At 33.5% G+C, this 12324-nt stretch overlaps 1 protein-coding gene across 1 annotated transcript; it reads left to right on the top strand.

The window, feature by feature from the left end:
- The first annotated feature begins 11125 nt into the window (after positions 1-11125).
- LOC111391270 (early nodulin-93-like) lies at positions 11126-11851 on the top strand. The gene is made up of 3 exons (XM_023016444.1): positions 11126-11341; positions 11417-11478; positions 11566-11851. The coding sequence occupies exons 1-3, from the start codon at positions 11263-11265 to the stop codon at positions 11746-11748; spliced, it is 324 nt and encodes a 107-aa protein (XP_022872212.1). The 5' UTR covers positions 11126-11262; the 3' UTR covers positions 11749-11851.
- Positions 11852-12324: the final 473 nt, after the last annotated feature.

The raw sequence follows: 12324 nt of genomic DNA, 5'->3' as shown, positions 1-12324 counted from the left end.
AGAGTACCTCTGATGACAAGAGGGAGATGGAAAAGTGGGAACGATCGAACCACATAAGCTTAATGGTCATGAAGCGTGCTATTATAGAAGCATTCCGGGGCACTATGTCCGATAAGGTAACTACGGCTAAAGGTTTCCTTGAAGATCTTGAGAAGAGATTTGCCAAAAAAGCTGAAACAAGTACACTTTTGGCGAACCTTGTCTCAATGAGGTATAAACGGAAAGGAAACATTCAGGAGTACATTATGGAAATGTCTCACATTGCTTCAAAACTAAAGGCACTCAAGTTGGATTTATCTGAAGACTTGTTAGTGCACTTGGTTCTGATATCCCTTCCGACACATTTCAGTCAATTCAAGGTGAGCTACAACTGTCAAAAGGACTCATGATTCCTTAATGAGCTCATCTCACACTGTGTCCAGGAAGAGGAAAGACTGAAGTATGAGAAGACAGAAAGTGCTCATTTGGCCATCACCTCTAAGGACAAAAGGAACAATAAAAGGAAGATTAATAAGGAAGTTGCGGGTACGACACGGCAAAAGAAATAGCATAAGGAACCAACTAAAGGTGGTTGTTTGTTCTGTGGAGCTGCAGGTCATAAGTAGAAGAATTGCACCAATTACCACGCATGGCGTGTAAAGAAAGGTATTCTTCTTCATTTGATTTGTTCTGAGGTTAATTTAACTTCGGTACCTAGATATACATGATGGATAGATTATGGTGCAACAACTCACATCAGTATGTCTATGCAGGGTTGCCCGACTTGCCGAAAATCAAGTGATGGTGAAAGATACATCTATGCTAGCGACGACAAAAGAATGGAAGTAGAGGCAATAGGAAAATTTAGATTATTGTTAAAAATTGGATTTTATTTGGATCTTATTGAGACATTTATTGTACCGTCTTTTAGACGAAATTTGGTTTCTATTTCTGTTTTGGACAAATTTGGTTATACTTGTTCATTTGGAAATGGAAAATTTAGTTTGTTTCATGATTCAAAATTGGTTGGTTCCGGTTCTTTATCAGGTTACGATAATCTTTATTCAACTGATACAATTGTTTCTTTTAATGAATCCCTGCATGTAACTACTCGAGATGTAAAGCAAAAATTAAACGGCGAGAATTCTGCCTCGTTGTGGCACAAGAGATTAGGTCACATCTCCAAAAGGAGAATTGAGAGACTTGTGTCAGACGGGATTCTCGACCCTCTTGACTTCACAGATTATGATTTGTGTGTCAACTGTATAAAGGGAAAACAAACCAATAAAAGGAGATTTCAAGCCAATAGGATTTCGAAATTCCTAGAACTTATACATACGGATATTTGTAGACCATTCCCTACGGGTTCTTGGAATGGTCAACAATATTTTATAACATTCATAGACAACTTTCCAAGATATGGCTAAATATATTTCATTCATGAAAAATCACAGTCACTGGATGTGTTCAAAAACTATAAAACTGAAGTTGAGAACCAACTCGACAAAATGATTAAAAGCGTCAGATCTGACCGTAGGGGTGAATACTATGGCAGATATGACGGTTCAGGTGAACAGCTTCCAGGACCATTTGCTAAATTCCTAGAGGAATGCGGTATTGTCCCACAATACACTATGTCGGGTTCGCCCACTATGAATGGTGTTGTTGAGAGACGAAATAGAACGCTTAAGGACATGGTGAGGAGTATGATTAGTCATTCTACCTTACCAGAATCTCTCTGAGGTGAAGCATTAAAGACCGCAACTTATATACTCAACAGAGTTCCAACTAAGGCCACTGATAAAACCCCATATGAGTTTTGGATGGGCAAGAAACCTAGTTTGAAGCATATACATATTTGGGGGTGTCTAGTTGAGGCAAAGCCCTATAAACCAAATGAAAAGAAACTGGGCGCAAGGACTATCAGTTGCTATTTTATTGGATATTCTGAAAGGTCCAGGGGTTACAAGTTTTATGATCCCACAACTAAGGCAATTTTCGAGACAGGAAATGCTCGGTTCTTTGATGATGTTGAGTTTGCGGTGGGAGAAAGGGTTACAGGCTTTGTCTTTGAGAAGAAATATGTTGAAATTCCTCCAATTGCCATTGACAATGATCAGGTTTCTATCCCTGATATTGTTCAAGAAGCAACTCTAGATCAAGACAATGTCATACCTTCCTCTCAAAATCAACAAATTGTTCCAGAAGAACAAACTCTACAGCCTCAAGAACCAATGCCATTAAGAAGATCCACTAGAGAGAGGAGAAGTGCGGTTTCAAATGATTACATCGTATTTCTCCAAGAACATGAAGTTTGCATTGGAATGGTGGAAGATGATCCGATCAACTTCCGTCAAGCCATGAAAAGTTTTAAATCTCAAAAGTGACTCGATGCAATGAATGAAGAGATAAAGTCCATGAAAAACAATGACGTATGGGACCTCGTTCCATTGCCTGAAGGTGCGAAACTCATTTGTTGCAAATGGATATTTAAGACCAAGAGGGATTCGAAAGGTGATGTAAAGAGGTATAATGCTCTTCTTATCGCAAATGGCTTTACATAGAAAGAAGACATCGATTATAAAGAGACTTCTCTCCGATTTCTTCAAAAGACTCTTTCAGAACTATAATGGCATTGGTAGCGCATTTCGATCTTGAGCTTCATCAGATGAATGTTAAGACAACGTTTCTCAATGGTGACATTGATAAAATAATTAATATGGTACAATCAGAAAACTTTGTATCGGACGATGCAAAGCAAATAGTTTGTAAATTAAAGAAATCCATCTATGGATTCAAACAGGCGTCTCGTCAATGGTATTACAAGTTTCATCAGGTGATCATCTCATTTGGTTTTGAGATGAATTTGGTCGATGATTATATATACTACAAGTTCAATGGGAGCAAGTATATTTTTCTGGTTTTATATGTCGATGACATATTGCTTCCCAGCAACGATATAGGCTTGTTGCACGAAACCAAGAGATTTCTAGCAAAGAATTTTGAGATGAGAGATCTTGGTGACGCCTCTTTTGTATTAGGAATTCAGATACACCGAGATCGTTCTCGGGGTATTCTTGGATTATCACAAAAGAGCTATATCGAAAAGGTACTTAAAAGATATGGCATGCAAGATTGTAAACCATATGACACCCCTATGGTTGAAGGAGACAAGTTCAGCTTAAGTCAGTGCCCTAAAAATGACTTGAAAATTAAAGAAATGCAGGAGATTCCTTATTCCTCAGCTATAGGGAGTCTGATGTATGCTCAGGTTTGTATGCGTCCAGATATAGCGTACATTATCGGGATGCTAGGGAAATATTTAAGTAACCTGGGAATGGATTATTGGAAAGCAGCCAAACGGGTCATGCAATATTTACAGAGAACAAAAGACTACATGCTCACATACAGGAGATTGGATCAGTTGGAGATCATCGGTTCTTCTGATTCCGATTTCACGGGATGCCAAGATAGTAAGAGATCCATTTCAGGCTATATTTACCTGCTTGCTGTATGTGCTATTTCATGGAAGAGTGCTAAGCAGACACTCATAGCTACTTCCACCATGGCAGCGGAGTTTATAGTGTGTTATGAGGCATCAAATCATGGAATATGGCTGCATAATTTTGTCACTGGGCTGCGCATTGTGGACAATATAGAAAAACTACTTAACATATTTTGTGACAATAAATCAGCAGTGCTGTATTCTAATAACAACAGGAGCTCGACGAAGTCAAAACATATAGAAATCAAGTTCCTGGCTGTGGACAGATGTCAATAGAGCATATTGGGACAAACTCCATGGTTGCGGAACTTCTTACTAAGGGATTGATACCTAAGGTCTTTCATGAGCACACTGCTCATATGACTGTAATGCCTCTTGAGGATATCTAGTTTCAGTGGGAGTTTGTATTTTTGCTTTTCATATTGGACACATATACTGTTATTTTGGATACTGTTTAAAATTAAAGTTATTTTCAATTATAAAGTTATTTAGTTTATTATCTCTGAACTTGTTTAAAATGATCTCACTAAGGTATTAAGGTGGACCAGTTGGAAATAGGCATGTTACAGATCACATTACATGTAATTTTCATGCTACACATCCATGCTTGATCCATGTCATTCGGTTATATTGATATACGTGACCATTGATGGATTTAGCTACGTGAAAGTAGCGAAAGCCACTTTAATCCTATATTGATATGATTGATGGACGGGATTATTTGGGGATACATTCGATAATAATAACAAAATTCTGAGAACTCATAAAGTTATGTTTAATGCACAATTATAAGGTGACGCATATAGCCCAAGTGGGAGATTGTAAGGATTTTTAATCAATAGATGAGCTTATATGTGTGAATAATTGTGTGTTAAATTAAAGACTATCGAATTCAGCTGAGCCCAATTAAAGTGATCTAATAAAGTTTCGATTTTGGGCTTTAATGTATCCAATTAAAGTGTGGGTTTACATATGTGTAGAGACCGGGTTCAAATCCTAATTCTATGATGGGCCGAATTAGGTCAAAGGGCGTCGCTATATAAATAGGTTATGGTCCCTAGATCACACGAACGTATTATTCATTCTCTACTACATCTCATCACAGAGAGGAAAATGAGATTGCGTGTAGATTTGGAAGACTATACCGCGAAATTCTTTATTGCATTAATCATGTCTGATTCAGGTACGCTTCCGCTTTAATTATTCAATTTCTTGATAATTTAACATGAAAGATCTGGTGATTTAAAAGCATTAAATTATCCTACAATATATACTTTTTATAGATGTTGCGTGAAGGAATGGAGAGGAAAAAATGGTATAACAATTTATAACCCATATAAATTATAAATTGATAATAATTTTATTAGTAATTTTTACGTTCAAAAAGAAAAATAATTGATGCCATACACATAATTTTTTTTTTTAAGATAATGATATAAATTATATTGAGAAAATTATTGCGAAAAAATAATAAATATTAATAAAATAATTGATTTTTTTAAGAAAGAGAGACAAGTTATATACATTTTTTAACACACACGTTTGATGTAGTTTAACTATTTTCAATATTCATTTAGATCATTCGATATATCTATGATATAGTTCTCGAAATGAGTTTCGAGAAAATACAAGATATTTACGGTAGATTTTTTATAAAAAACTAAATAAATCACCCAGTGAAAAAAAAAGAGAGAAAAATTTACCCAAAAAAAGATATAAATTACCCAATGAAAAAAAAATTGACACAGAGCATCATTTAAAAAACACACACACACACACACACATATTGTTACACATGCTCCGTGTCACGAAATACAGTTGCTCCTGGCACCCAGGAGCACAATTGCTTCGTGTATCACAGAGCATTGTGTTGCAATATTTTTTTTTCCCTTTTTTCTTTAGTGATTGATATAATTTTTTATATAAATCTATTTTATCCTTATAACGTGACACGGAATATGTTGAATCATGTATATTGTTTATTTCCTAAAAGCAGTTGCGATAAATCAAAATAAAACTTAACACAATTTTGAAAAAATATAATACTCGGTCGAAAAGATGTCGATTAATTTATTTGACACTATTGAATATTTTAGATGTATATAAATTTTGGAGGATTAAATTCAAATATATCAAAATTGGATGATTAAATAAAAATCTCAATCCCATTTAAGTGACAAAATATTATACTGTAGCTCAACTTGTGTTTGGCTCCATTAAGTTATTTTTTTTTCATTTCTCTCTCTTTTATTTTCAATTGTAGAATCTTCCATAAAATAATATTATACGTAAATAAAAAAACTTTTCATTAAATCGATTGGATATTGAACAATAAAAAAAGATTCGATTAATTACACGATTTAATTATATGGAATACTGTTATCATTAAATACGTACTTTACATGTAAAATAACTACTCAAACTAAAATAATGTTTGATATATAAATTATGAGCTCCAATAATTTGGATTTTTAATCCATGCATCAAAGGAACATTTATCTTATCCTCCAGAAAATATATTTCAATTATAGCAACACAAAATTGAGGTCAACTAATTTTTCATCTTGATTATTTTAACATCTGAATTTTTTTATATATAAACGAAATTCGGTCATTGTTATGATTTTTTTTTTTACTTTATCCTTTCGATCAATTAATTTTTTAAATAATATAATAAAATTTTTAACGTCATTTAGTAAATTTCCTAATAAAGTTTTAATTTTGTTTAATGTCAAAAGAGACATCATTTAAAAAATTATGAAATTTCGATAACAAGCTAACTTTAATAATTCATCGACGATTGTATGGTAGTCGAATGCATAAATCTTCTATATTATCTCAAAACTCATTTCGAGAACTATATCATAGACACATCAAATGATCTAACTGAATATTGAAAATAGTTAAATGCATATAGCTCATCTTTTTTCTTAAAAGAAATCAATTATTTTATTAATGTTTATTATTTTTTCGCGACAACTTTCTCAATATAATTTACATCATTTTATTAAAAAAAATATTATGTGGTATGACATCGACTATTTTTTTTTTAATTTAAAAATTCGAATCAGGCAAAACAGCAACACCATACACGCGTAGGAAGACCTTTAGTAGTGATTTCAGGAGTGAAGTGTGATATTATGGGATATTTAATGATAAAATAGGAAATACAAAATACGTCCTGAATCAATAGTACTCATCACATTCACTCTTCTATTGTAGTAGGGATTTTCACCAAAAGTCGAGGAGACGATTTTGTGTGAGAAAGGAAATAACAAGGGTGTTTGCGTAAAGGATTTCTCAGTTCCGACAAATGATTTTGAAATTTTTTCAACGATTGAATCAATGATACGAATGAAGAGAAATTAGGTAACAGATGGTTTTGTTTTCTTTTGGAAAGAGAATATATCAAACCCTTTACGTAGCACGTTATTTTTGATTTTTTGTCAAGATGGAGAGATATTTTATCTACATACAAAAAAGTCATTAGACCCTTAGTGTGAGAGTTATTGTGCGAGGGAGTTCAGGGTAAAATGGGAAACACTTAAATACGTCATGAATGAATGGTAATCGGCTGATTCGCTCTTTTAAGATAGTAGTGATAATATTACACGTAAATTCAAAATCTTTTTTTCTTTTTTAACCACACATTCTTAGTTAAAAAAAAATACTATTCCAAAAATTATAATCACAAATAATGCAGCCAAATGAGATATTAATATCAATAGTGTTAAAGCATCAATTTATGTAACATTAAGTAATATATTCACTTATAAATGATTCTACGATTTATTTAATTTTGGGAGCAGGTGAAATTGGGTCCGAACTAGATGTAATCGATCGATTTGATTTTGATTACTCTAAGGAACAATTCGATTTTGAAACATTTCATCGAGAATGTGTGAATTTCGATCGGATTCTCACCGTTGATTTGAGAACTGAAGTTTCAATTCTTCCAAGTTTTTTCCTTTTCTATTTTTTGTCAAATTTGTGATAAAATATAATAACTCGTTCTTTTCTCTCACGTTCTCTCGCTCATCAATCACGTTTTCAGTTTCACTCTTTCCTTGGATTTCTTTGATTCTTTACTTCTCAAACTAAATTAGTTTGATTGCTTGCTCGCAAATTAGGAGATGTTTGGCAAAGCTTTTAGTAAATTATAATTTGTGTGTCAGGCTAAATTTCACAGAGCTTTATTAAAATTTACTGGTTGTCTGCTTTTCTTAATAAAGCATCTTATAGCTTAAAAAAAAAAAAAAAAAAAAAACAAAGCTCTCGGGCTTGGTTTGATATAGGATTACGATACATGTACACTTTTGGTATATATAATTGTTTACACCCCTCGCATGGAGGGGGCCGCATATAATTTATTATGCATGGAGCCCTCTCCATGTGAGAGGGTGTAAATAATTATGTACACTAAAAGTGTACAAAGAGACTAATCAGTATAAAAAAGTGTATTTAACGGCTCAATTTTACGTCATGTCTTTCTGATAAGTGCATTTTCCGTAGGTTCACACAAACTTATGTTATCTATGAAAGTTCGAGTACATTAGTTGATGACAACTTGATTACCAATTATGTGGAAATTCAAAAATTGGTAAAATTTTATCTCAAATGTATTGAACCTTTAAACTATTTCTTGGGAGTTGAAGTTCAGAACACAGATCTTCGAGAGCAATTTTTTTTTTTTTGATATCCAGGTATCCTAGTTTACACCAGACTAAATCCTGGACCCCCCAAGACCCTTACCCCTAGAACCTTGGAGGGGGTAAATCGCGGGTTATGCCTCGACTGGATCACAGGTTCCCCCCATTGCCTGTACACTTTTGCACACAAGAGATCCTCTTCCACAGTGATTGCTCCATACCAAATATTTGGCCGCAGATTCCCACCAAGAATCGAACTCTCCACCCTGCCGCTGGAAACAAGACAATGTTGATTGATCCACCAGTTGAGCTGTACCCCGGAAGGCTCTTCGAGAGCAATTTTTATCTCGTGATGAGGTGATTAAAGAACTTCTTGATAGAACAAAGATGCTAAAAGCAAATCCTATAAACACTCATAAAATATGGTATATCAACGAGACCGATAGAAGATCCAACTTTATGAGTGACATAACATTGTATTCAATTATGCAGTGTTTTTCAGTTTAAAGAAATTTTATACTGAGAAAATAGATAGACAAGGAACTTTTATTTTTGGGTGGTGGAATCACTATTCTGATGTGGTTTTTGTTTGTTTTTTGGAAGCTATACAATCTTGTAACCTTAATATTCAATTGAAGATTGTGCAATGAACCATAATCAACCCCGTAGAGCTCAAACAAGGAAGTAGCAAGAGGTTTGACGGACCCTGGGCCTTCGAATAAACTGAGGTTATGTATGAGAGATTAAGGATCGTAATTTTTTCAACAACACTATAGATGCGCTAATCATGTCTCGAATTTTTAAAGTAACTAATTGAATGTCACATTAACAAAATAAATAAATAAATTGAGGTCACATCTAGTGAATACGTAGTCAACTTAATATCAACTAGTCGGAATACAGTACTCGTATTGAAAATGAGAAATAAAATGTCGCATTTGTTACCAATGATGTGACGTCAAGGAAATTGAATTCCAAATCACACTCGACATCTCCAAAATGCAATTATCACAAATCAAATGCAAAAGCAACATATTAGAAGGTGACAATAACTAAAGATTAGTGATAAGTTGTATTTTATATACTTATTTGAACCTAAAAATATGGATATTTAATATTTCTTTTGAACAATTATCTTAAGTTATTGTATATTTCGTTAATTAGGTAAAACTTCATGAATAAAAGTGAAATTGAAAGAAATGAGCGAAAATTGGCAATAAAAGGCAAGATCCAAAGTTTGGGAACAAAGGTATAAATACTCAAAAGTTGTGTCAGACTTCATAATGAAAATTAAAAAATACTAGGGGCCAATTGGATGCAGTTAGAAGTCAAAGGGAGTGAAATATGGTCAAAATATTTTTATAAATCAAAATTCAACCGTACAAAGATATTTTAAATTTTTAGCAGGAGATTAAACCCATTTTTGGGCCTAGTAAACGTTCAAAATGGAAGAGATACTTCTAGTAAAATTGTAACCCTTTGAGTTATCTCTGAATTTTTTTGGGGATATGGCGTTGATACGGCGCCACATAGCCACTCACATGGCACCTAGGTGGCTCCTGGATGTATGAAGGGTGCGTTTTGACCCATTTTGAAGCCCATAAGAACTCTAAATTAAGGAAAAATATGAAGAAAGGTACAAATGCAATAATGAGGCACTTTTGGGGAATTCCATATATTGAGATTCATAAGAACACAACTTGAGATTAAGAGAGCAAGATCACAGGTGAAAAACAAGAAATCAGAAGAGAATTTTGGTGCAAGATTCATTCACTTCTCCACATATCAATTCAAAGCCTGTGATTTACTCTAATATTGTTAATTGTTTTTCTTCTATTATTGTGATTAGCTAAGTTTTTCATTACAGTAAATTATGTGATCTTTTAAGACCCTTTATTTCTTTTATTTAAGATTCAAGTTTTTTTAGTTGATCAACAATTCAATGATTTTATGAATCTATTATGAATCAAGAGATGAGTTTTAGATTTAGACCACATATTAAAATTCAGTAATTTAGTATAACGTGTAGAGATACTTATACTAATTATTGTGGTCTCTATATGATTTATTAGAACTAATATTTCGTTTAATTAAAATTGATTCGCATAAAGATATGAGATTGAATTAGTTAAATAAACTCGATAAAAAGTCAAGATGAGTAAATTGAATACAATAGAAAAATTCGACCGAACACTATATTAGATTGTGAATCTCGAATTAAGATTTAAAGTTGATCAATAGATAAAATTATTACGCCCTAATATCCATCCTATATTTGAATTTTAAATTGATCTTTGTGTGAAATTTTGATACGTTCAATTAGTCGTTATAGCTTAAAAAAATAATCGAAACAATCATAATTTTTTTGTTTTAATCAAATATGACTTTAAATAAGTAAATTAAGTATTGACGTATAATTTTCGTGAGAACGATAATTCGAATTCAAAGGTCCATTATATTACTTATTACGATGTCGTACAGTTGCAATATAAAAAAACTTAACAATTAGGGATTACAGAATGTTTGATCTATTTTGGATAAAACAAATTATTCATAAATTTGGAGACATTCACTAGTACTATTCAATTATTTATCACTCGTTTATACTTATTTAAAATTTAAACAATTTATAAGACTTCCTTTACATGCTCTTACAACACACTAAAATCCAATGGAATTTGATGTCTTAACCCACGGTTTTGGATAACATGAATTTTGAACCAGTGGGTGAAAAGATACAATACTGGAAAAAGTACACTAATTGTTTTATAAATGGAAAAAGCCCATTTTTATGGATTCCTGTGTCATTGAGGGTTAAGTGAATTTTTTATTGTTCTCGGGTTGATCAGCACACACCTCACGTGCCGCAAATGACTCTCGTACCCTCACCCTTTCAATCCTCTTTTTGTCTGACAGAAGGGTTATATTGTAATTTCAAGTGAGTGGTGAATTGATGGTAAAAAAAAGGGAATCAACCTTTGAAATGAAAATGAAACCATCAAATGTTGTTGCTGAAAAAAAGATTCAGGGGGCTATCAAATCTCTATAAATACCTAACTCCATCAACCCCAAAGACTCCACCAATATTTCTCTCTTTGATTAACTACAAACCAACCAAACCACACTATAATGGCCAAAAATGTTGCTGAAATAACCAGTTTGGCTTCCCTCGATCAAAGACTAGCCATTGCCAAGCGTTGTTCTCATGGTATGTAACTTTCTTCCCTTTTTTTAAACGTACAGTACTGAATAGTATAATGAACATATTTATACGCCTGTGCAGAAGGTGTAATGGCGGGAGCCAAAGCAGCGGTCATGGCTTCCATTGCTACCGCAATTCCTACTGTACGTGAATTAAATTATCGATTATAATTGGGCTCTTGCATGTTTGATTATTTTCGATTCAACTTATTATAAACATATTTTTGACAGTTGGCAAGTGCAAGAATGATGCCTTGGGCAAGAGCTAATCTCAATCCCACTGCTCAGGCCCTAATCATCTCCACAGTGGCTGGAATGGCGTATTTTATTGTGGCTGACAAGACTGTTCTGGCTACAGCACGTCGAAATTCCTTCAAGGGGGCTTCTCCCCGTGACAACTTTATTGAACCATGATTGCTATTACTTTTGTTTGAAGCAATCAATTATGTCGTGTATGTATAAATCCACCTTTTACCGCTTTTAATATATAAAATAAATTTGCCTTTTCATCGCAAAATTGCATAATTTCTTATGAATTAAGCCAAATTAACATAATTCTTGACACAATGGATAACATAACACTCACATCGGAGGTGGTGGGTTCCCATGAATAAAATAATTTGACCTCCTCCGTGTGTGTGTGATTTGTCATTCTCGATGTCAGCCTCTATGATTGAGTAACATGGTCCATTTCTTATTTATATCCAGTATACAAAATTGTTAAAATTTATTACTGTCCAGCTCGACCCGTTCACTGTATGGCATTGGAATTTATTACTGTCCGTATTTGATGGGCCATAGGGCTAACCCATTATTTGTTTTTGAAATGAAATGGGAGCTGTCTGGTCGGTGGTTATGGACAGTTAAAAATATGTACAATTATCCGCGTGACAGTACGCAGAGAGAGACGGGCTGGGTATTCAGTCTGATATATAAAGGGAAAGGTGAAAATAACTGCATTCATGTTGTCTGCTCTGCTACTTGTAAAAT

This window comes from Olea europaea, chromosome 3, assembly GCF_002742605.1.
Source record: "Olea europaea var. sylvestris chromosome 3, O_europaea_v1, whole genome shotgun sequence".
Taxonomy (NCBI): domain Eukaryota; kingdom Viridiplantae; phylum Streptophyta; class Magnoliopsida; order Lamiales; family Oleaceae; genus Olea; species Olea europaea.
The sequence above is the reverse complement of the archived record's forward strand: the minus strand, read 5'-3'. Positions and strand labels throughout refer to the sequence as shown.

Coding starts and splice junctions, on each gene's coding strand:
- LOC111391270 (XM_023016444.1), top strand. CDS start 11,263: ATGGCCAAAAATGTTGCTGAAATAACCAGTTTGGCTTCCCTCGATCAA. Junction 11,342..11,416: donor TGCCAAGCGTTGTTCTCATG/GTATGTAACTTT, acceptor ACGCCTGTGCAG/AAGGTGTAATGGCGGGAGCC. Junction 11,479..11,565: donor TTGCTACCGCAATTCCTACT/GTACGTGAATTA, acceptor TATTTTTGACAG/TTGGCAAGTGCAAGAATGAT.